At 60.4% G+C, this 24349-nt stretch overlaps 1 protein-coding gene across 1 annotated transcript; it reads right to left on the reverse strand.

Moving 5' to 3' along the window:
- Positions 1 to 760: 760 nt before the first annotated feature.
- On the reverse strand, positions 761 to 23999 carry TMEM132E (transmembrane protein 132E). Its single transcript, XM_069033372.1, has 9 exons — positions 23927 to 23999; positions 12185 to 13085; positions 11262 to 11402; positions 7835 to 8027; positions 7179 to 7322; positions 3369 to 3574; positions 2517 to 2796; positions 2246 to 2437; positions 761 to 1789 (listed from the first exon to the last, which is right to left on the reverse strand). The coding sequence occupies exons 1-9, from the start codon at positions 23997 to 23999 to the stop codon at positions 761 to 763; spliced, it is 3159 nt and encodes a 1052-aa protein (XP_068889473.1).
- Between the last annotated feature and the right edge of the window lie 350 nt (positions 24000 to 24349).

Consider the following 24349-nt stretch of genomic DNA (forward strand, 5'->3'; position numbering starts at 1 on the left):
GAAACCCATGGCTGGCCCTGGAGGCCCCAGCGGGGCTGTGGGGCGGGGGGGCCGAGCGCTGGCCCCATGGCTGGGACAGAGGGACAGGCAGGGTGGGCAGCAAACGTGCTGGTCACCCCCAAAGTGCCCCAGGCAGCCAGGGACTGGGGCTGGTCACCCCCAAAGTGCCCCAGGCAGCCAGGGAGTGAGTGGGGCACACCAGGAATTTGGGGCTGGGTCACAGCAGGCTCCAGGCCCGTGGCCATGGTGTCCCCAACTCTTGCCTCACCCAGCATCACCCAGTGTGGGCCAACATCCCAAAAACCATCGGGGTGACCCAGCACTCACCTCCAAAACTGTGCAGCTGAGCGCAGCAAAGGCTGGGGGAGGCCCTCGGGAAGCCCTCGCCCACCACCTCCCTGCTGGGCTCCGGGGAGAAATGGGATCTCTCCCCTCTCCCAGCCCCTTCCCGGCAGCACCCACAGCCTCCTCCTGCCCGGCCACGCGCACGCCCCGAGCTGTGACCCCGTCACCTCAGCTGGGGGGCCACGCGTGTGCTGCTGCCTCCCCTGGGAAAACCAGTGGGGAAAGGGCGAGAACAGAAAAGAGGCGTCCCCGGGGGTGCCTTTGGACGGGGTGAGGACGTGAGATGTGCGGAGCAAGGAGCCGGACGTGGGTGTCCAGCCCCGGAGAAGCGTGGTGGCGCGGCGTGGCACGGCGTGGCGTGGCGTGGCACAGCGTGGCAGCCCCTCCCTCCCGCCCCGTCCCCGCTGCCCCTGCGTTAAGCGATCTCTTTGATCCTGCAGATGTAGTTGTGAAGCTCCTCGGGATCCTGCAGCCCCATGTCCTGGCACACCCACTCCAAGTCCTCCTCATCGGCGATGGGGATGGAGTTGTAAGCCAGCTCGTCCGAGGGCATGGTGGCGAAGGTGGTGAACTTCACCCGCTTCCGTTTGGAGGTGGGTGAGTTGAGCGGGTCCTCGCTCTGGTCCCGCGTGGAGCCCCCCGAGGAGCCGTCCCCGCGCCCGTGCACCTGGCTCTGCACGCTGGTCTGCGAGCTCCCGCTGCTGTGGTGGTCCCCGTGGCAGCAGGTCTGCACGTTTTCCAGCGGGTTCCCCGGGCTCTCGGGCTGCGGGGAGAGGTCATTGTGAGCCCGCAAGGGCTGCCCGTTGCCCAGGAAGACCCAGTGGTGGGAATGGTCCATGTTGGTCTGGCCTTCCGGCGGGATGCGCTTGTGCCGGTACTTCAGCACAAAGACGATGCAGTTGATGAGGAAGACCAAGATGGCCAGACAGAAGACGCCCAGCAGGGCGTACATCCCGATCTCCAGGTCCGTCAGCCCCCGCGTCACCTGCACGAAGCCGGTGGGGATGGTGGGGAAGTCCTCGGTGGGGTGAGACGCGCTGGACATCCGGCTGTCCTCGCTCGGGTCCGCTTTCCTGTCCACCTCTGCCCGCAGGGTGGTGCTTGCCCCCGCCTCGCCCAGCCCTGGCCTGCTGGGCACGTGGTCATAGTCATAGGTGGGGTCCTCCTCGGACCCGAAATGGACGCGCACGGTGGCCAAGGCCGTGAAGAGGACGCTCTTGCGCTTGGTCTTCTGGCAGCTCTCGCAGATGACCAGCTCCGCCCGCAGCAGCTCCCCTGCGCCCTCGCTCTCCGCCACCACCAAGGGGAACGCCCGGTCCTGGGTCACCGACACCACCTTCTCGTCCAGGCTGCTCACCACCAGGTTGTAGTCCTTGGGGTCATAGAGGGACAGGGGCGCCGTGGTGCCGTCGCTGTAGGAAATCCACAGGCTCAGCAGCGCTTCCTGCGGGACCAACACAGGCACCGGTTGCCCAGCAGGAGGCCAGTCCCACCTGCACCCCTTTGTCCATCCTCCCATCCACCTCTCCATCCTTCTCTCCATCCAATTCACCCTTTATCCCTCCGTTATCCGTCTCGTTCCAACCATTCCCTGATTTTTCTCCTTAGGCTACTCTTCCCTCCACATTCCCCGTGCTTGCCCAGGCTCAACCCAAATCCCAGATGTGGCTACCAGAGCTGGGGCAGGAGCTGCATAGGATTCCATCCCTCCCCCTCCGTCCCCATGGTTGTCCCCAGGCTTGGATCACAGGTCTCTGTGAAGGTTTCTGGGGTGTTTTGGGGTCACCAGGATGTCGTGAGGACACCGGGTGCTGTGAGGGCCAGAGTGTGGGCAGGATTTGGGAGGAGGGGGTTGCACCCCAAAATCCCCCCCAAGCCTGGATGCCCCCCCTGGCCTCACCTGCTTGAAGAAGCTCAGGGTTTGCTGCACGGATGTGCGGGCAATGATGGTGTGGCTGTTGCCAGGGCTGGGGTGGAGGGACAGCGAGAGGCTGGAGACCACCTGGGCCTTCAGGTCCGTGATGCTGACCTTCTCCTCTGCCACCGTCACCAGCGTCTCGCCCAGCACCGCCTCCACCAGCGGGGACACCACCTGCAGGGGTCGAGGTGCCCGTCACCGCCTGCCACCCCCAGCCAGCCTGGCAGAGGCGGGGAAAGGTGGCCAGGGGTACCTTGAAGAGGGTCGTGCCCGGCTCCCGCCCGGCCAGCGTGGAGCTGTCCACCATGTGGGCCACCCGCGGGTCGTCCACGCGCATGAAGTCGCTGACCAGGTCGGTGACCTCCACCAGCCAGTCGGGCCCCAGCATGGTGACCACCTGGCCCGTGCCCTCGGCCGCCGTGGTGTGGAACTGGGTGAAGACCTGCAGCGTGGAGTGCTGGTACTGCAGGGCACAGCCCCGGCTCTGCTTCCGCTCCTCCTCGTCCTCCTCATGCTCGCTGTCCCGCACTGACCTGCAGGATGGATGGATGGATGGATGGATGGATGGGACAGTGGGTGAGCAGTGCTGCCAAGCTCTCCATGCCACAGCTCTTCAGCTCCCCCGGGAAAGGTGGCCAAGCAGGAAAAAATGTGATGTCACCAAAATAATGGTGGCTCCTGGGCCAGGAGGGGCTGTCCAGGAGGGTTCATGGGATTTAGCAGGACGTGGTAATGGCAGGGTCACCAGCAGCTCTGCCCACTAAGCAGCTGAGAGGACAAGGTATCTCTGCTTGGGATGGACACCTGGAGGTCTCTAGACAACAAAAATGGCACTTTGGAGCTTGGCTGTTCCCAGTTTCAACCAGGGAACTTTTGATGACTGCCAAGGAGAGATGTTCTCCACCAACCTCCCTGTGAAACTTTTCTCCTTCCCCATAACCTGTGTCCATGACCTCTCACCTTTCCACCGAGGACCCCTGAGATGCCTTTGTCTCCACCACCTTTAAAACCTCCTCATGAAGTCACTGAGCAAGGCAGTCAGCCCATGACCACCACCTCCACCTCGCCTTCTCCAGGCTGGCCAGCACGGCTCCGCAGCACCCACCTCCTGTCCGGCAGGATGGGCACCCTCCAGCCCTTGACTTGGCTCAGCCGGGCGTCCGATAGCTCGATGTGCAGGGGCAGTTTGGGCACCCACACCGTCATCTCCAGCGGGGCCGACAGGTGCTCGTAGTTGAAGGTGACCCGGGCGCTCATAGAGCCCCGCGACTCCTTCCCGCTGACGAAGACGTAGTCGCAGCTGCTGGAAACCTGTGGGACAAGAGAGGATGGGAATGGTCCTATAGACACAGCAGAGATCCCAGCAGGAGGCTGGAAGTTCTGGAGGAGCAGAACTTCACCCGGCATGAATCCAGTTCATGCCTGACCTGGAGCAGGGATGCTCCCTCCTCCTGGAGATCCTGCTCAGAGGGAGATCCACGCCCCATGTCCACCATGCAAAGTGTCCCCTGACCCAGCTCCTCCTGAGGCACAGATCCGTGTCCACCACGCAAAGTGTCCCCTGACCCAGCTCCTCCTGAGGCACAGATCTGTGTCCACCACGCAAAGTGTCCCCTGACCCAGCTCCTCCTGCCAGCCCTCACTCTCTCCCACCTCCACCAAGAACCTCCACCAAGAACCTCCACGTGGTGCCTCAGTTCCCCTTTGGCCTCCACATTGGATTGTCCCTGAGCTAGAGGCACCCATGGGTGCTTCACAGAGGTTGCAAATTGCTCAACCTGGAAATTCGCCCCAAAATCCCCTCCAGAGGGCACATGCAGCAAGCACAGCCCCTGCACATGCAGCAAGCACAGCCCCACCACGTGCCCGTACCCACCGGTGCCTTGTCCCTGTCCCTCCTGCTCACCCCAGAGCGAGATTCCTGCGGTCTGACTGAACCCTCCTGTTCCTCTTCTCCCTCCTCCCCTTTTAATTCCCACTTATGCAAACGCCATCAGCGAAATCCGCTATAAAACAAATCCATCCTGCAGGGGGTCACTCATTAAGGAGCCAATTAAGGAGCTCAGGGGACACCAGGGCAGCATCTCCCAGGGTCTGAGCTCAAGTCACCAGTCAACAGCTCCTTCCCAGCCGGGCTGGCAGAAGACAACCAGAAGGGGATTCCAACCTCTCACCTGCAGCAGCCCTGTGGCCCAACCCCGATCTCCTGTCAGGGACTGCATCTGATTTGTTGGATGCTGGAGAAGAACAGAACTTGTTTGCTCAGCCAGCAGCCCTGAGCAGCTCACCAGCGCAGAAGGGCTGATTTCCAGCATCAGAGAATCCCTGGATTCTCTGATGGCTGATAAAGGGTTGAGGCCAGGCTGCAGGTGGCTGGCAGCCTCCCTGTCTCTCTGCCAACCTATTCCTTGAGCACCTGTGGGCAACCAGATGCAGGAATTTTGCATTTCTGAGCCCACAGCAGGATTTGACTTCTGCAACAGCTCCAGGAGCCCTCTGCAAAGGTGTTGGTGGTCCCCTGGGGCTGGTGGAGGAGGCAGAGCTCAGGATGTCTCCTTGGGATGTCCCTGCTCCCTGAGCACCGGAGGCAAGGGCGACGCAGGAGGGTTTGTTCCTTGTCTTCCCATCAGAGGTACCAGCTCAGCAAGTCTGACAAGACAATCTCATCTGTGGCGAGGCAGCACCTGAATAAAGATGAGCTCCCGGGTGAATCCTGCAGCCGAGGATCTCTGGATATTGTGCCATTTATCACAATAAACACGATGGGCTCTGCCGGTGTTACCTTGGCTAATAAACCCCCCGGCACCTCCCTCTGGGCACCACTTGCTTTGCAGCCGGGGAGGGGGGCTGAAACTATGACAACAAAAAAATCCCTGCACGCCAGGCCTGTCCCGAAGATGGAGTGACTGCAGATTAGCTCGGAAATGAAGCTTGTGCGAGGAAACTTCCCAGATTAACGGCGAGGTGTCAGGAAAAGAGAGGCTGAGGGCTGCCTGGGCTCCCAGCCAAGGCACCGCTGCCTCTGCTGCTGTGGCCAGGAGTTCCCTGCTTGGCATGGGGATAAGTGTGGGATCAAGGGGGACACACGTTCTCCAAGGCCCCCGGGAGTGGGAAAAGCCACCATGGTGCTGGCAGTGGCTATGGGTGAGCAGGGTTCCTGAGGATCAATCCCGCTGAGCTCCTGGGGGGTTCTCCAGGGGATGTGGAGTGTGGGGTTCTCAGAAAGGTCACACACAGGTGAGATCGAGCATCTCCCACTGAGCACTGCTGGCAGCAGAGGTGGCCCTTCCACTCCCTGCGTGTCCCTCAACAACCCCCAAAGTCACCACGTTTTAAAAATAGGGGGTGGTTTCTACACTCCCCCAAGTGACGATGTCCTCCTGGACACCTTTGTCGTCCTGTGCTACCACAGAAGGGGACGAGGATGACAACTCCCACTCATACTCTCCCACCACATCCTTCAGAGCCATGTCCACACCAATCCCGGGACAAATTCCACATTACACAAGGGAGCAACCACTGGGGAGCCCCACCGGAGCGGGGAGAGGCAGCTCGCCAGCCCGCCCTCACGTTAAATTATTTACAGTAACAGATAGCACATCCCACTCCGTAAGCTGTGATTTATGGAGCAGGTTTAGAGCTCTGACACCGCAATCATCCTCCCCGATCTCAGCAGGTAACTGAGAGGCTCCCTCGGAAATGAAGCTCCAACACAAACACCGAATAACTCAGCGAGAAATTGCGCAGGGCTCCGAGCGGGATGAGAGCCGGGGCCGGAGGGCTGCTCCCTGCATTATTCATCCCAGCTCCTGGGCATGTGCCTGCTCCCCCCCGGCCTGGGGACAGAGTGTAAATAGATTTATGAGCAGAAAGGCAGCACATTAAACAGTTTAAGTGTCTTGGAGTCCATCCTGAAGTGTATTATTGCTCCAGTGTTTTATCACGCTGGGGAGGACTGGGCTCCATAAATTAGAGCCGGTGTTGTAAATCCCATGGATCCGAGTTTCAGTCGAGAACTTGGGTGAGCACTTTGTGGCACTGGATGTCCCCCATGGTGTGTGACACAGCCCCGTGGACAGCAAACCCCAGCAGGGACAGGGATCTGCCATCACCCCTGTGGCAAAGGGGAGAAGGGGCTACGGCCCCCTGGAGAATCCAGACCCCTTCCCTGCCTCTGCCCAACCCAGCGGGATCATGGAAAGGGAGAGCTGGCTGGGTGCACACAGGGAGAGGGGTGGGAGGTGTTTGGGAGAAGGGAATGATGTCTGGGGGCGGATGGATGGATGGAAATGGTGGCAGAGTGACATGGGCAGGTGGGCAGATGGATTTATTCAGGGATGGAGAAATGTATATGGATGAACGGGGCTGGTGATGGAAAAGTCAGAGGATTTGAGGACCAGGGGCTGCCTCGGTGGCTGGGGCAGGGAGCCTTTGGCATTGGCCCCTTCAGCACCTCTCCCATCTGAATCTTCCCCCTCAGCTCCTCTTTCCCCTCCATCATTCCCAGCTTCCATCTCACCAGTCCCCAGCCCAGCAGCTGATCCAGTCGGGACAGAAATGTCACTCCGAGGCCGAGTGCGGCCACCGATGGGGCCGTGCAGCTCAGCCCATGAGGTGACATTTCCCCTTATCAGCACCAAGTGTTGTGATAACCCGCAGTTCCTGCTGCTGCCTGCTGCCAGTGTCGGAGCATCCCGTGGCCTCTCCAGGGACAGTGACAAAGTGTCTCGTCCTTCTCCCGGCAGACCCCAGGGAGAAGCTTGCATGGACTGGAGCCACCAAGGGGATGATGCTTGGTTTGGGTGGGGTTGTGAGCCACATCAGCTCAGTCACCAGCCCCAGCCCAGGGTGCTGTTGGGGTCAGGAGAACCCCAGCCCCTCGTGAGGGTCACAGAAGTCCTCTCCCCACACCCACCTTGATGATGTCCTCGTTGTTGGACTTGCACTCCACCATGGCCGAGACATCCACGATGACGCCGCTCAGCTCGATGGCAATGACCTTCACGGGAATGGCCACCGTGCGCCCCGTCAGGATGGCCGTGTTGATGATCTCCGTGTCCTGGGGGTGGCACAGAAAGGGCACCATCATGTAAGAGGGCAGCTTGTCCCATCTGGGCCAGGGAAGGACCTGGGTGTGGGTGGGATGGATGGATGGATGGATGGATGGATGGATGGATGGATGGATGGATGGATGGATGGATGATGGATGGATGATGGATGGATGGATGGATGGATGGATGGATGGATGGATGGATGGATGGATGGAGAGATGGATGGATGGATGGATGGATGGATGGATGGATGGATGGATGGATGGATGGATGGATGGATGGATGGATGGAGAGATGGATAGATGGATGGATGGATGGATGGATGGATGGATGGATGGATGGATGGATGGATGGATGGATGATGGATGGATGATGGATGTAGAGATGGATGCATGGATGGATGGATGGATGATGGACGGATGGATGGGTGGATGAAGAGGTGCTATAGGGCAGGTGGGCAATCCCTCAGGGGTCCCAACCCCTCAAAGCAGGTAACACCTGAGGGTGTGAACTTGCTCACCATGGCCAGGGGCACAATGGCCCTGATGTCCCTCTGGATGACTGTCAGCTCCGTGACCACCTTCTCCAGGTCGGGCGGGGGGTTACGGCCGCGGTAGTCGATGTGCCACATGATGCGGCGTGTCACTGACTGGCTCGTGAAGTTCTCCATCTCGAAATCCAGCTGCATGATCTCCGACGAGGAGTCCCCATCCCTGGGCAGGGGAACAGCAGGAGGGGACACGGTGAGGTGGCTGTCCCAGGTCCCACAGACACGCCAGGATAAGCCCCAGGCCATCCTCAGAGTCCCCAGCAGGTGCCCTTGGTGTCCCCAGGCACAAGGGGGACTGTGCAGTGGGTGCCACCCAAACCCAGCAGCCCGGACCCCCACCGCTGCCAGGGGCTGCTCCGATGGGATCCTGCAGATTCCCATGGCAATCTCCCCAGTGGGAGAGAGAAATGTTTTTCACCACCTCTGCCAGCAGGACAAGAACACCTCATCAGCTCTGCCAGGGCCGCTGGGTGACATCGCAGGGTGAGCGTGTGGCCACGGCCTCGGGGGACAGTGGGTGCTGCAGACCTTGTCTCCCTGACTCTGTCTTCCCAACAGCGTGGATGGATTTATTGCTCCTGCCTGGACACTCATGTCCCACAGGTCAGATCCCGCATGTCCCACGTCCAGATCCCAATTGTCCCACAGGTCAGATCCCACAGGTCAGATCCCAAATGTCCCACACCCAGATCACAAATGTCCCACAGGTCAGATCTCACATGTCCCACAGGTCAGATCCCAAATGTCCCACAGGTCAGATCCCACGTGTCCCACAGGTCGGATCCCAAATGTCCCACAGATCAGATCCCATGTGTTCCACACCCAGATTGCAAGTGTCCCACAGGTCAGATCCCAAATGTCCCACATGTCAGATCCCAGAGCACTCAGGAATGACAAATAAATGTCAACACAGGAGCCCAGCCCAAGCTGTTGATTTTAAAGCCCCTTCCAAGGGGATCCCATGGGGAAACTGAGGCACAGGAGAAAGAGGTCCAAGCCCAGGCAGGAGCTGGGACAGAGCTGGGATTTGGGGCTGGGCCGTCCCCCAGCCTGTGAGGGAGGACGGGCAGGGGACAGGGGAGGTGGACAGAGCCAGCAGGGGAGAACAGCCCCGGGACCGTCAGCTCAGCAAACACAAATTAATGCCAGGGCTGGGGACAGCAGGACAGGGAGTGACCTCTGGGGTGTCCCCAAGGCAGGACAGGGTGGAGAGGATGCCAAACCCAGGACGTGGTGCCAGGCTGAGGGGACAAGTTGGTGTCCGTCTGCATCACGGCTTGGACACAACCTTACAGCAGCACCACCAATTATTCACACACCCCATCCCTACAACCAAACCTTCCCAGAACTGATCCTGCCCTCCCAGCTCTGCCCACCGGCAAATCCTTGGGGAAGCTCAGGGTTCAACCCTGCCCTGAGCCAGATTTCACTGCTCCCCAAAACTGAACACCCCTGGCAGAAACCCCAGAGCCCCCCCAAACCACAGCACTGCTAAAAGCCCCTGCAGAGCCAGCGGGGTGGGGAGGGAAAGTGGAATTGCGGTGGAAGGGAAGCCAGGACTGGCTCCGCTTTCATCTCAGCGCAGCAGCAATTGAGAAGGTCCCATCGATCTGGGGTACAGGACACAGCCAGGTTTCTCTCTGATCAATATCTAATGAGTGAGAGGGAGCAGGGAGAGAGGAGAGTGAGAAGCTGGAGCTGCTCCAGGCCACGGCAAGCCCCGATCCCTGATCCCTGCTCCCCGATCCCACAGCAGCCGTGATGGGTTTTGCAGCGGAGCTGATCCACGAGGGCTGCTGGGGTCTTGCTGTGCCCCCAAGGCAGGTTTGGGGGTTCAAGGGGGTTCACCAAAGGCCACGGGGTGTGAAAAGCAGATTTGGCTGCTCTCCCAGTGCCAGGAGTACCCAACCCAGCTGGGAAGGGGCAGGTCCAAAGGCAAAGCAGAGCCAGGGGTGGTGTGGCAATGGGACTTCTCGCTGTGGGGTGCCCCGAGGTGTCCCAGGAGCGCTGCCAGGCCCAGCCACCACCCTCTGCCCTGCCCCAGCACCGTCTGCTCTGAACAGAGGCTACAGCCAGGCTGCTCACATGGGGGGAACCATTCAGGATGCAGCTTCTGGAGTGCAAAACACCCCAAAATGGCCCTTCTGACCCCAACGCTCAGGGCTCTCAGGCCCTCCCTGCACAGCCAGCGCTGCCAAAAGCCCCCAGAGCCCCAGCGCAGCAACTCCTCTGTTTGCACAGCCCCGAGGGCAGCACGGCGCGGAGTCATTCATCCTCTCCGTTCCGTTAATATTTGATGGAGTTGTTTGTCTAAAAGGTGATTGTAATCACTTTAAATTCCTCCTCCGTCTCTAACCTTTGCAGGCTGATTGGAAGCAGCGCTGGCAGCGGCAGAGGGGGAAGGGGGAGAGGATCCTGCTGCTGCCAGCTCTGCTCTCCGTGGGCTGCGGGGTGGGCGTGCAGGGGACAGGGGGCTGGTGGCCCTGGGGACACGCCAAGATCAGCCAGGCTGCGGTGTTGGATGCTGTGGGTGCATTTGCAGGGTGGGGGTGAAGGAAAATCCGCCCTCCTGGTAAGAAAAGGGTTCTGCAGAGCTTTGGGGGTCACACCAGAGCAGGCAGAGCTGAGGATCTCCTTTTTCCAGGAGTTTGGCGCCAGCTTCGCTCAGTTTTGGGGTGGAGGGGCAGAGATGTGGCGAGATTTCCGTCGCAGAGGGCAGGAATGAGCACATTGAGGGGCTTTAACCCAGCTCCTGGAGACACTCGTGTCCCTTTTCCCAGTGACAGAAATGTCACTCTTGTGTTCCAGCACTTCGGAACCTTTCCTGCTGCTGGTTTTGACCCCGTGCCCATCCCAGCCCTCTCCTGCCATGTCCTGTCAGTCTCACATCTCTCCTTGTTCAGGCTGAGCACCCTCTGGGGTCTCAGCTTGGCTTTGTGGGTCTTTTCTCCTGCAGATCGTTCTCATTTCCATCGCCAGGGCTCTCCTCAATGGATCTGAGCCTTTTCCAGAGCCCCAGGAATGTGTGAGCAGGGCAGAACTGCCTGGCTGAGGTGCTGGCATGGATCCTGCTCCCCATCCAACGCTCATCCATCATTTTAGGGTTCAGGTGGGACCTTGCCTTGCTCCGCTTCCTTCCCGGAGGAGACACCAGGAGGGACAGCAAAGAGCTGCTGCCTCTCACGGGGCAGAAATTCAATTTCTTAATTAAAAAATTAAAATTCTTCCATCCCAGACTACAGAATCCTCCATGGCTTCACAATTCACCCTAAAACCCTCCATTTCCCCTGCCAGCAGCCACGTGGCACCGCAGCCCCCCAGGGCAGGGGATAAAGGGAGAACTGCTCCAGGCTGAATCCCAGCACTTCCCTGGCATTCCCAGAGGTGCAGCCCTTACCTGGGCCCGGCCCCGTCCACCCTGGACACGTCCACGGTGGCCGTGGAGTGTTTGCCACCCGTCAGCAGCTCCGAGCTCACCAGCCACTGCCCGCTCCTGGACTTGGTGCTCAGCAGGTTCACCCCTTTCTTGGCCTTCACCCTGTGGAGAGCGACAGTCAGGGATAGAGCCTCACTCTGTGGCAGCCCTGGATCCCCTTGGATCCCCTGCCGTGGCACGGGAGGAGTTTTACCCCTGATCCCTTCAGGCTGTGGGAAGCATCATCCAGGCTGGCAGCAGCAGCCCGCTCCAGCTGCTCTTTTTCGTGGCATTTTGTCTCTCCAATGACCCCTCCAGCAGGATTTTGACCTCCCAGCCCCAGTGCTGACCCAAGTGAGACTGGGCACCCCTGGGGCACAAGACACGAGAGCCTGGAGCACCACATCCCCCATCCTGGGGGCTCCCTGCTGCTCCAGAGGCCACAGGGACACTTGTGAGTGCCCTTTGAAGAGGTGTGGCCAGGCCTTGTGTCCCCATCTTTAGGGACACGCAGCGATGGGGGTCCCCCCTTCCCACCGCCCCATTCGGCTCCCACCTGGTTCTGGGGCAGGAGGAGGGGCCACGGGGCACAGCAGCCCCACGGCCATGCCACACCTTGTCCCCAGAGCAGCTGGCAATAAACCCAGAGCTGCCAGCAGAATCCCAGTGCGACTGGGAACACTGGGAGAGCACAGGCAGCAGCGCCAGTGCAGAGATGTCCTGCATGGACAGCCCTCCCCTTTTCTCCAGGGAGCTCCCACCACAAAACCACATTCCAGACCTGCTCCACCCTCCAGCAGACCCCACAAACACCACTCCCTCCCAACCCACACCCACATGCCCACAGCTGCCTTTTCCCAACCATCCCCTGGAGAAGGGAAGCGGGAACATCCCCAGGCCCTCACCTGAGGGTGAAGTGCTCCACCGTGGAGTTGGACATCAGGTAGAGGAGGATGCTCAGCACCTCTCCGGGCTTCAGGGGCTTGTCAGGCAGGCGGATGAAGACGTTGCCGTCCAGGTGATGCTCCTGCAGGGCGGGGGCGGGCGGGGGCTGCAGGAGGCTGACGCTGCCGATGCGCAGCAGCGGGTGCTGCGTGGGACCCTCGGTGCGCGCCCCGCCGGCCCCGCGGCGAGCGCCCGCGTCCCCAAGGCACTGTCCGGCACCATCGGGCGCGTGCAGGGTGTAGTACAGCTCGGCCTGCTGGCTCTCCCCAGGCACCACCTCCAGGCTCTCAGGGCTCTTCCTCCTGCCCAGCGGCACGGCCGAGGGGCCGAACCAGGCGTGGGGCAGCTCGGCCTGCACCAGGCACATGGCCAGGCTGCCCCGCAGCCGGCACGAGCTCTTGAGCTCGCGGGCGTCGCGGAAGGCGTGGAGCCGCACGCAGGGCAGCCGGTCAGTCACGTCGAAGTCGTCCCAATCCCGGCCGGCCACGTAGAAGAGCACTTGGACCACGGGCTGGCTGGCCACCAGCCGCGGCTGGACGATGAAGGCGCGCACCTTCCAGTTGACGGTGAGGCGGTCGGGCACCTCCAGGGTGCTGGAGGGCTGCAGGTGCTCCTTGGGCAGCACCAGCCCCGTGCTGAAGGGCCCCAGGGTGACGTTGAGGACGGGCAGCTCCTTGGTCTGGAAGACGACGAAGGGCTCCGAGCGCTGCAGAGGGGTGCTGCCGTTGCCCGCCGGGCTGGCTCCCAGCTCCTTGAGGAAGAAGGCCAGGCGGGTGTTGGACAGGCGGTAGCTGACGGGCAGCAGGATGGCACCGGGGGGCTCGGCAGGCTCGGGGCTGGGGGCTGGGCCCTTGGCGTGGGCTGCAAAGGGGGTGCAGAGTTCGGGTTAGCGTGGGGCATCCCCCTCTGGAACAGCTCCCGAGCAAGGAACACAGATCCAGGCCGGAGTGGCACAAGGAGGAGCTGGAGCTTCTGCCCGCAGACCTCTCAGAAGGGCAGCAAGAGCCTGGCTGGGTTTGTGTCCCACAAACCAAAAATGCAGGAGACCCCAGGACCCCGAGCAGGATTGTGCCTCCTGACGGGTGGCACCAACCTCACCCAACACCCTCGGCGTGGCACAGGGTGCCCAGGGTGTGTTGAAGCCACATCCAGCCTCGTGTTGTCCCTGGGGAGCCCGAAGCTCTGGTCACCCTCCCCAGCACTGCCTGAACCAGCACAGACCCTTTAACAGGAACAGGGATAACTGGCTTCATCCCAGCTTCATCCCAGCTCCATCCCAGCTCCATCCCAGCTTCCCAAGGCACGGATGCTGACTTTCTCCAGAGGCTCGTTACCAAAAGTTGGATCCAGGCTGACTTTTGGCTGGCAGATCCCACCATGTATTTATCATCATCAAGGCTTTCCTTCTGCATTCAGCCCCCAGATCACCCAGGGAATGTGGCTAAAGCAGCCCCCAGACCTGCTCTGTCCCCACAGGCTGCCTTAAGGGTGGTGTCACAGCCGGTCTGTCACCCGTCGCCCACCCCGGGGTGCCACCCGCATTGTGCGTGTTCCCAAAACTGGCCCAGACCAAATTTTTCCAGACCTGATGGAGAGGTGACGTGGATGATGTTGGTGGCACCCTGTGCAAACCCCAGCAGCGCCCAGGGCCCTTTGGAAATCCCACTTTGTCCTTCATTTTGATCCCTTTTGCCTTAAAAAAATAACTCCAGGACTGAGCAGAGGATGGAGCCCCGGCCAGCCGAGGGGCAGAGCTGCCCGAGCCCCTTGGAGGGATCCCGTTATCCCACTGCAAGCGGAGAGAAAACCCACGGAAATCTTCCTGGAAAAGGCGGCCGGCGCGGAGCCGGCGCCCGGCACGGGCTGTGCTGGCAGCTGCGGGATCCTGGAAGACATCTCAAGGTCTTTCCCTTCTCCAGCGGCTGCCAGGAATTCCCGGGAGGGCTGGATCCCGCCCGCTCCCCTCGGCTCCCCGCATCCGCCGTTCCCGGCGCTGATTGCAGCCGCTCCCAAGCGGCTCCCGAGCAGCGGAGCCCAAATTACGGGTGTCAGACGGCGAGGAAAGGTGTGGATGTGCCGGCTCCGCTCCCGGGAATGACTCAGCCCCCCTTCCCCACGGGGGCTTTGGAGCGTGCCAGGACCCGGAGGTTTTTTCCAGCCGGGAAAGTGGCCCCAGACACTTTCCCCGGGGTTCAAGGGATGCAGGAACCCCCGGGCGAGCCTGGAAGTCTCTGCTGCGGGGCACAGGGGAGTTAAGCAGCTTAGAGGGCTCGTTAAAGGATTAGTGCTGGGGACGGGACAGGCAGAATCCCCATCCCGGGATGGAAGCTGTTCAGGAGCCAGGTAGAGAATTCCCCGGGGCTGTGGGAATGCTGGGCCCAGCTCCAGCCCCTGCCACCTCATCCAGCTTGCCCTGCCTGTTTTCCCATCTCCCGGAGAGCCAGGAGCTGCAGGAGAGGTGCCAAACTCTGGAAAGCACCCATGGGTGCCTCTCTGCTCGGCAGTACCAGCACTGAGGGGCTTTCTGCTCCTGCGACTCGTGGAAGTTGTTTTCTGTTGGGAAAGGTGAAGTTTGGCATGCTCCTGCCATGCCCGACAAGTGGAAAAGGGGAACTTTTTCCAAGGCATGAGATTATTTGAGGAAAAGGACCCAGCAGCTGGAGCGACACGAGCTGGGCTGCTTGGGTGAGGGACAGGGGAAGGGGCTTTGCTCAACCTGAAACAGCATCAGGCTTTATCCCTTCAAAATCTCCGGGGTTTGGAGCAGGATCAGGACATTTCACAGGGAAAACCCACCCCAAAGCCACCCAACTCCACGCCCAGCACAGCTCCGAGCAAAACCCATCCTTGAGGCGGTGCAAAATGCCCGGTGTCACCCTCGAGTGGGGGACAGGAGAAGCTCAGTGCCACCCCAGCGAGCACCCAGGGCCGGGCTGGCACGCACTGGGAGGGCTGAGGCAGCTGGATTTGGGTGCAGTTTGGCCCCTCCAGCACCCAGCTCCTTCCTCCTCCCGTGGGGATTCTCTGATGGATAATGAGGGTTGTGCGCTGTAGGAAAGCCCCTCTCAGACTGGGTTTGGTGCTGCAGTGGGGACACCCAGGGTGGCCCTGTCGCCGAGCCGAGCTGCGGGGAGGGCCAGGGCCAGGCTGGGCTGGAGATTAATGGGATGGCCGTGATGAGTTGAGCGCCGGCGGATTGGCGGCACGCAGGGAAGCGATTTCCTTCGCAGACAAAATGCATTTAAATGATGCTCTAATCTGTAGCCGGGAGGGGACGGGAGCGGCGCCGCCCTTCCCTGGCCGGGAACTAATCCTGCCAGGAGAGGGTCCAACCCAGCCACATCCAGCCTGGAGTGCGGGGAATCACAGCCACGGGGGCAGGAGGGAAGGAGAAGGGAGGTGGGAGGTGCGTGGAGCTGGGGATGCAGGTGCTGGGTGGGGAAAAGGGATAAATAAAGTGGCAGGGAGAGTAAAGGATGGAGGGATGGAGGGATGGAGGGATGGAGGGATGGAGGGATGGATGGATGGATGGATGGATGGATGGATGGATGGATGGATGGATGGATGGATGTCAAAAATGGCTGGACAGCAGGAAATAGCTTCAGGATGAGGGAGAAGAGGGGATGGATGGGTGGAAAGGCAGGAAGGATGGGAGGGAGGGAGGAAGGAAGGAAGGAAGGATGGGAGGGAGGGAGGGAGGGAGGAAGGAAGGCCCAACAGCTCAAGAGATGGAAGGAAGGTGCCCCAAAGAAAACCATGAGGATGGACAGACACAGCTCAGGACACTCCAGTCCCCACGCCGCTGTCCCCAGTTCCTGCCCTGGTTTCTTGTCACCCCCGGGAGAGGTGGTGGCCTCATGTCCCACGTCCCACCCTGGCCAGGTTTGGGGGGCCAGAAGGGTTAATCCCTGCCGGCTGGCTCTGCTCCGCAGCGCTGCTGCCGCTGTGGTTAGCGGGATTTGCAGCACCTGACCTGCATTCCGGGTTTATCAGGCCGGCACAGAGGGGCCCATATGGCCCTTCCACCCCGGCAGCCAAAACACAGCTCCCTGTGCCTGGCCGGATCCCACCGGCCTGGGGGCTTCCCGAACCCCCCGGGCTGAGGATCCAGCCCAGCCCCACAGCAGGACCCCCGTGTGTCCCCTCGGGGGGACCGGCAGCGCTGACAGGGAGATGTAAACACACAAGTGGTGACCCCTTTGTGCAGCCCCACATCTGCCCCGCCAGATGTGCCCCGCGCCGGCCGCAGACACGGGGCCAGATGGGCTGAGATGCTCTGGAGGGCACGTGGGGACAGGGGCAGCGCCCTCCAGCCCTGCCTTAAACCCCAGACAGGGGCCAAGAGGTCTCGCTCTCTGCTGGAAAAAACAGCACCGAAAGTCCCTGAACAACCCTCCTCAGCCTCGCTGTGGGGTTTAGGTCATCATCATCATCATCATCATCATCATCCCTGCTCCTGGTTCAGGGGGTGCTGGGCTCGGACAGGCTGCTGGACAGCCTGGATTGAGGCACCAGCTCCATCACCTTCCCCTCTTGCCCTGAATCCCCAGGAAACGGGGCACAGGCGGAGCCTTTCCACCCCTGCTCCCACCACCCCTGCTCCCACCTGTTATCCCGAGGTTTCAGACCCTCCTTCTCTTCCCTTGATCCAGAACCAATGGCAGAGCTGAGCTCCAGCTTAGCCCAGCCCCAGCTGTCGGCCGTGGGGATCACTTCAGGCTCGCTCCAGGGGGGATCTTTATCCTGGCTTATCCCGTGGGACACAGCGGGGGCTCCGGGGCTATATCCCCACTTATGGGGGGAAGAACACACGGGGAAAGCTCTGGAGAGCACGGATGGGAGGTTTGGGGTCAGCCCAGGAGGGTTAAAACCTCTCTGGGTGTTCATGGATGGCACTGGGGGCTCGCTGGATCGATGGATTGAGCACTGCTCCAAGGAATGTGGGATGCCAGCCGCTGCTCTCCCAGCCGGGCTTCCCTGGGGATCCCACCTTGGAGCAAGGCAGGAGAGTTGTCCCTAAAGCCGTGACTTGAGCTGCCATGGGGATAAACCCACCCCAAATACCTGGGGAAGGATTGGGGGGTGTCACCATCCCTCCCAGAGGGCCCCACCCTGGCTCCCAGCCCAGCTCGGGGCTCCTGGGGAGGGGTTTTGGTTCACACCAGTCCCCTGGACAACCAGCGATCCCTTATTCCCAGATCCAGTCCCGTGCCAGGGTGATGATCCTACCCCTGAATAGGGTGCCCCAGAGGAGTCAGTGGGGTGATGGATCCCCCTCAAAACCCCGAGAAGCAGGAGCCCCCGAGGAGGATGTCCAGCCTGGCTATTCCCTGCTGGACACCAGCATGGATCTCTGACTTCTCTTTGCTTCCACCCCATTCCCCTGAGCATCCTGCACATCCCAGGCCGAGCCCCAAAATCTGCTGGGTCAGGCTTTGCCACCCCATCCATCAGGACCAAGCACAAAGGGGAAACAGGGGTGGCAGGAGCCCCAAATACCGGGGATGTGCCACATCTGGAGCTTCTAGAGATGCCCCCCACCTGCAGCTCCCACAGCTGGATGTTCCCACAGCTGGAGGTGGCCCCAGCTCCCAGGGAAGGGTCAGGCTTGGACATCTCCCCACCTGTCCTGGGAATCCTTTCCCTCCTCATCCCACAGCACCGATCCCTGCCACCCTACACTCCCACCCCAGTGGGGCCAGCACCTCCAAACACCCTAAAAACCAACAAAAAGGAAGAAAAGAAACCTCCAGGCCTCACCCCAACACTCAGCCAGCTCCAAAACCTGCTCCACTCCATGCTCCCAGGGGGGGAGAAAAAAACCCCAGGAATTAAATACAAACGAAAAGCAGAAAATACAGGGAGACCCCTCATGGAAACCTCCAGAACATTCCCTGCAGCCAGAGCCATGGGAATTGCTTTTGGTGACACAAATGACAACAAGCTCCCCCTTCCCTGTGATGCATCTGGAGCCTCCATCTCCAGTCCCAGCTAATTGGAAGTCAATTAAGTGAATAATTGTTACAAACGTGGAATCACCTTTCCCTGGCAGGGAGAGCGTGGGATGCAGGGATGCTCCTGGATCTGGCCATGGCCAGGGTGGGGATGAGCTGGGAATTCCCATGGCACTGAGGTTCAGCTGGGCCAGGCTTCCCAAAAATCAGCCTGGGGTGGGAATTGAGCGGGAGCTGGCCGGGATATGGAGTCTGGGATTGGATTCCTGGGAGCAGCAGGAGTGGATTCTTTGGTGTCTAACTCCTTTCTTGGAGATCCTTGAGATTTCTCCCTCTCCCAAAAAGTCCAGCCTGGCTTCTCCAGGATTGGGAGCAATAAAATCCAACAAGGCTGGTGGGACATATGCTGGGATTTTTTTTTTAGCACCAAGGAAAAGGGAACTGCCGCAGCACTGCCGAGGGCTGTGCTTCCCCCAGGAAATTAATAAGAGGGAATAAACAAAACAGGGAAAAATAAATTAAAAAAAAAAAAAAAAAAAAGGCAGGGACCTAAAGGAATAAATAAATATGGCCTAAATGGGATGTGCCGTGCAGAGGCACAGCCTGCCATAAATTCCTGGAGCCAGCAAGGCTTTTACACAGCAGCTACTTTGGAGCAATTTCCACAAATCACAGCAAGGGACAGGCCGGGGGACAGGGAGGAGAAGACCTTTCCAGAGGAGGGAGAAAAATGAAGGAATTAATTAAAAAGGGGGATTAAAAAAAAAAAAACAAAACATGGGGGAAGTGGCTGATTGTGAATGGCTGGAAAGCAACGGGAGGGGAGAGAATTTGGGATAAATGGGGCAGCCCCCAAAATGTTTCCTGGTGGATGCTGGGCTGGGGGAGCTCCACGCTGGGAGCAGCCCAGGTGGGCACAGGTGGATCCCCCAAAAACCCACGCTGGAGAGCCAGAATTGGGAATTGGGGACAGCAAATCCCGAGGGAGAAGCCCCCAGCACCCCGGTGCGGGGACAGCGTCAATGCAGGGACACCCCCAAAGCCACATGTCCTGCTCAGATCACCCCATCCCCTCGCCATCCCTTCCCACCACGGCCAGGAGCAGGAATATGCTCCCAGCACCCTCTGAACACCGAATTTGCCCCTCAGGCTGCCCTCCCAGCACCTCCAGGCTGTGCCCAGCGACACCTCTCGCACTGGTTCGATGCCAATTAATTTATTCCCCTCCTGCGATGTGTGGCGGAGCTGGATTCGATTCCAGAGGCACCCAAGGAGCCACAGGGAAAGCCAGCCCTGGGTTTAAAGCCCCAGCATCAGCCTCAGAGCTCCAAAAGCAGGGCTGGGAATTGGTACCAGCTCCAACAGGGCTGGAATTCGTCCCCTTCCTTTGCTGATCCCGCAGCCGCACCGAGCTGGCAGCAGCAGCAGGGAGGGATTGCATTTCCAACCTGATTTATCTTCCAGAGGAGAAACACGGTTTTTCCTTAAAGAAAAATAAATGGAAAATGAATGGATTCTCAAGTTTTGCCAGTCCTGGGGTGAACCCAGACTCCTGCAGGGGACAGGAGGTGACAAAGCCGCCCTGGCAGCACCCGCTTGGGCTTTTAGGGAAAATCCAGGCTGGCAAGTATTTTCCAGGTGGTGGGAAATGCTTGCCAGAAGGTGACAGTGGCTCCACCAGAAGATTGAATTGGCTTTGCTGGTGGTGTCCTCCCCAAGGCCAGGGCAGAGGTGAGGGGGGACGAGGGACATGGGCCGGGCCAGGAGCAGCTCAAGGGAAAGGAAGGGAGAGCCACACCCTGAGGAACAGCCCCTGCATGCCAACCCTGGGGTGCCTGTGGCACAGGTGACAGCCCAGAAATCCCCCAGCCCAGCTGGGCCACCACCAAACGTGGCTGGAGGACCCTGGACCTCCCAATTTCCCCGTTGGGTGAGCCCCAGCCTCATTTTCCCTGGGAAACAGGCAGCAGGACCCGCCTCACTCCACCCCTCTGAACCATTTCTCCCTCTGCCACAGCAACTTCCAGGGCAGACCCCGTCCCCACAGCCACCACTGGGGTCCCCAACCCCATCCCAGCGTGTCCCACCCCACCGCCTCCCTCCCTGCCGGCCCGGGGGGCTGCTCGTTAGCAGAGCCGTGTGTTTAATAATGAAAGATCCTGATTAGATTAGCAGCAGCGACCTTTTCCAGACGGACGGGACGCTCCCGCGGCGGCAGCGACAGGCGCCACGCGGGAGGGGACACCCGGCAGCTCCGGGTGCCCCCACACACCCAACACTGGTGTGGCCAGGCAGCGCAGGAGCCAAAAATAATCAGGCTGTGCTGCCCAAGCAGCCCTTCCCTCGCCCGTCATCCCCCAGGATGGTGCCACATCCCGCTGGTTCCCTCCGTACGATGGGATGGAGCCGGGATGTGCCCGCGGAATGCTCTGCGGGCATCCTCAGCGGGGCTGCTTTCGCCTTTTTTCCCCCCTCTTTTCTAGGATGCAGGCGAGCTGGGAGAGGGACCTTTAGGATTTAAATAGTGGCACTTCAAAAACAAAATTCCCGAGGAAACAGCCAGGGTTCCAAAAATTCCTGAGCAATCCCCAGCCAGGGGGTTGCTGCCTCCCCATTCCCTGCCTCAGTTTCCCCCCAGCGTGCTCACCCAAAAGGATGAGGACCAAAGCCCGCGGCTGCTGCTCCCCAAAATCATCGCTCAAAGGATCTCCTTCATCCTCTTCCCTCCCCTCAAAAGCACCAAGAGGGCAAAAAGGGATAGAAGAAAAGATGATTTCCCAGTGGGGTGGAACTTCACACCCCTAAACTGGGCTGGGGGCTGGGATTTAAGGTATTGGGGTTTGGGGGGAGGTGGAGCGAGCCTTGGGGTCACGCAAGGACACTCCAGAGCCAAAATCCATTGGAATATCCCCCTTTTCCGTGGCACCAAAGGCAAAACTGGTGCCAGGCCGGGTCCTCTCCCCTCAATTGCCTGCCACGGATCCTATTTTCCCTTCCCTGCTCCTGGGAATGCTCAGCTGCCCTGCGCCCATCCCAATAACCGCGGTGGGGGCTGTCAAACCAGCAAACGGCGGGGTTGTGTTCCCGGTGAGCATTCCCAGTGTTCCATGAGCGAAGCCGGGTGTCGGTTCCCAGCTCCCAGCGAGTTATGGCACATCTCCACCTGCTGGTCTGAAAACCCCGGAGCCAGGAGACGCTGAGCCCAGACGGGTTTGGGGTTTGGGGTTTGGGGTTTGGGGTTGGGCTGTGTCCCCCCCGCTGGGTTTGGGGTGTCCGGGCCGGAGACCCCACAGGGATGAAGCCGTGGATCACCATCCTTCACCCCCAGCCCCATTTTCCTGGCGTGTGGTGGGAGGCAGGATTGGGAAACACACAGCACAGCCCCGTTCCCTCCAGCAGCGGGATGGGCTGTGGGATCCAGCACAGCACACCCCAAACCTGCCCGGAGTGCAGGGCCAGGATAACCACCCCAACCCCAGCAGCTCTGGAGCACTGCAGAGCCTCCAGGCTCCTCTGGGAGCGGGGAAACTGAGGCACGCCGCAGGCACGGGGTTCGGCGGGGAGCTGAGGGAAGATGCAGAGTCCAAGTTCAACCCTACAGACAGCACAAATCATCCCATAAACCCGTAAATCCTGACAGATCCCTACAGAACCACGCCGAGCAGACACCACCAGCATCCCCCCACTACACCACGGCCTCCACGTGTCCATCTGTCCATCCTTGGGGCCGCCTTGGGGCCATCCCAGCCGGGGAGATGCCAAAATAAAAACCCCCTTTTTGGGCAGCAGCTGATGTGGGGCCTCGGCCAAGCAGCTCCCGGGGAGTGCAGCGGGAGCCAGGCTGGCACAGAAGGCTGCTCCTAAATAAAAAAAAAAAAAAAACAACAAAACAAGGAAAAAAGGGGGAAAGGAATGAAATCTTCCAAGCAGGAGAGCAGCTCACAGCTTCACCACGGGCTGACCCCGCTGCCAGCCCGAGCGGTTTGTAGGGAACGCTGGAGAATCGGGAGCTCTCCCGTGGGTTTTTTTTCCCGGCTCCCTCTCAACCCCCCCTTGTATTTGTCCACCAAAGGCCAGCAAAGGGCAGCTGTGCATCCTGAAAGGAGCTGGCCAACTCCTGGCAGAGGTTTCCCTTTTCCCTGGGCACCGGCAGCACGGCGAGCCCTGGCACAGGCCACCCTCGCCCACCTCACACCGGCAGCGCTGCCGCGGCGACCCCCACAAACCCCACAAGGAACCCCGCAGCCATTTCATCCCCCAAAATCTAAACCTCAGGCCTGACCCACTGCATTTGTGGGGTCCCAGCAGCAATGGGGGCTCAGAAACCCCCTGTCGGGGGTTTCTGAGCCCCCATTGCTGCTGGGACCCCCCTTTCCACCAAGGAGGGGATGGGGAGCAGCACATCTCCCACAGGGATGCTTCCCGCAGCCGACCCAGACAGTTGGATCTTATCCAGGGAATTCGGGCAGCAGGAGCTCCCTGCTCGCCTCCAAGCTGGCCAGACTGCTGAGCTGATGGTCCCAAAGAGCTCTGCCAGCCAACCCTGCCCGTGAAGGAGCCCAAAAAACCACTCAGTGTCACGGTACAGGGGTCCACCTGCCAGCCCTAAGGGTTCGACGGGAAGTTGCGGCTCCACAGCCCGGAGCATCCTTGCTCCTCCACTGGGCTCCGAATTTCCAGGCTGGAAAACCCCTTCAATGCTCCCAATATCCCCTCTCCTCCTTATTTCACCACTCCCCAAGCTCCTCCAAGCACCCCGGGGTGCTGCAGATGCTGAGAGAGCCCCCAAAGCGTCTCGGCCACGGGCTGTTGGGGTGACACGGAGCCAGGCACGCTCCAGGGATCCCCTCCAGCTCCAGGAGGCATCACTGGAACCGGGCAGTGTCCCCAGGACACCCCGAGGCCGAGGCCAGAGCCAGGTGGCCACCGCCAGACTGCAAACAGCCCCCGCTTTCTGCTCGGCCCGGCTGGGGAAAGCAGCTTCGGCAGGGGCTCGGTTCTAAATGGGAAACATCCACAAAAATCATTCGTGGGAACAGCCCGGCACCCCTCAGGGTGCGTGACCCCTCTCTGGCCTGGCTGGCCAATGAGAGCCCCCAGCAGCAGGTGCTGGCATCCCCAGGGCTGTCACCGGGGAGGCCGGGATGGCACCGCAGCCCGATCGGGATGCGACTCGGGGCAAAGCGGGGGGATGCAGGCCCCCCAAACCGCGCGGAGGGGAGGGATCAGAAGGAGGGAGAGGGATGGCAGGGGCTGCACCCCCTCCCCAAAACGCTGCCAGCCGCGCAGAGCTTGCCCAGCAACTCGGCGTAGCCCGGGAAAGTGTCTGGGTGCGGGTCTGGGGATCAGCGAGTGGATAATAGCGGATCAACCCCTGATCCTGCCGCTAAAGCAGCTCTGCATTAAGGAGACAAGAGTCGGGGGGGGGGGGGGGGGGGCCGGGGGACACCCCCTCGCTCCTTGTGTCCCCCTGCCACCCTGCTGGCAGCCCAGGCTCAGCCCAGCCCGCCGCCAGCGCTCGCAAGCACAAGCTGTCATTTTATTAAGCCAGGAATAAACTCTAATCTTCACCCATTTCGCTTTGGGGAGGGGGGGGGCACGGAGAGAGCAAGGGAGGGGGGCACAGAGGGGCAGGGGGTGCCCCTGGAGGGGGAGGAAGATGGTGCAAAGCCCGGTATTGAAGACAGAGATATAATATAGAGAGATATATATAAATATTTATATCCCCCCCCCCTTGCCAGCACTTACCGGGGAGCAGCAGGGAGCAGAGGCAGCAGAGCAGCGCGGCCGGTCCGGGCAGCATCTTCTCCGGAGAGGCCATTGCAAGGTGGGGGAACAGCCAGAAAAAAACGGGGTGGGGGGGGGGTGGGAGGGGGAGCGGTAAAAAAACCCGAAAAAAAAAGAAATAATAAAAAAAAAATAATAAAAAATAATAACAACAACAAAAGGAATCCAAACCAAGCACCGGAAAAAAAAAAAAACCGCAGAAATCCCCCTAAATCCAACCACGTGCGAGCCGGGAGCAGCAGCCAACGGCGGAATTTGGGGAGGGGGGGGGGGGAACCGGCTCAGGTTAGGGGGGGCTCGGCTTTGCCCCCCCCCAGCTCAGCGAGCACAGCACCCCATCTCCGGTCCCCCGCCCCTCCCCACCCCGCACCCCAAAGCTGCCGC

The sequence above is a fragment of the Aphelocoma coerulescens genome, chromosome 19 (genome assembly GCF_041296385.1).
Source record: "Aphelocoma coerulescens isolate FSJ_1873_10779 chromosome 19, UR_Acoe_1.0, whole genome shotgun sequence".
In the NCBI taxonomy this organism is placed as follows: domain Eukaryota; kingdom Metazoa; phylum Chordata; class Aves; order Passeriformes; family Corvidae; genus Aphelocoma; species Aphelocoma coerulescens.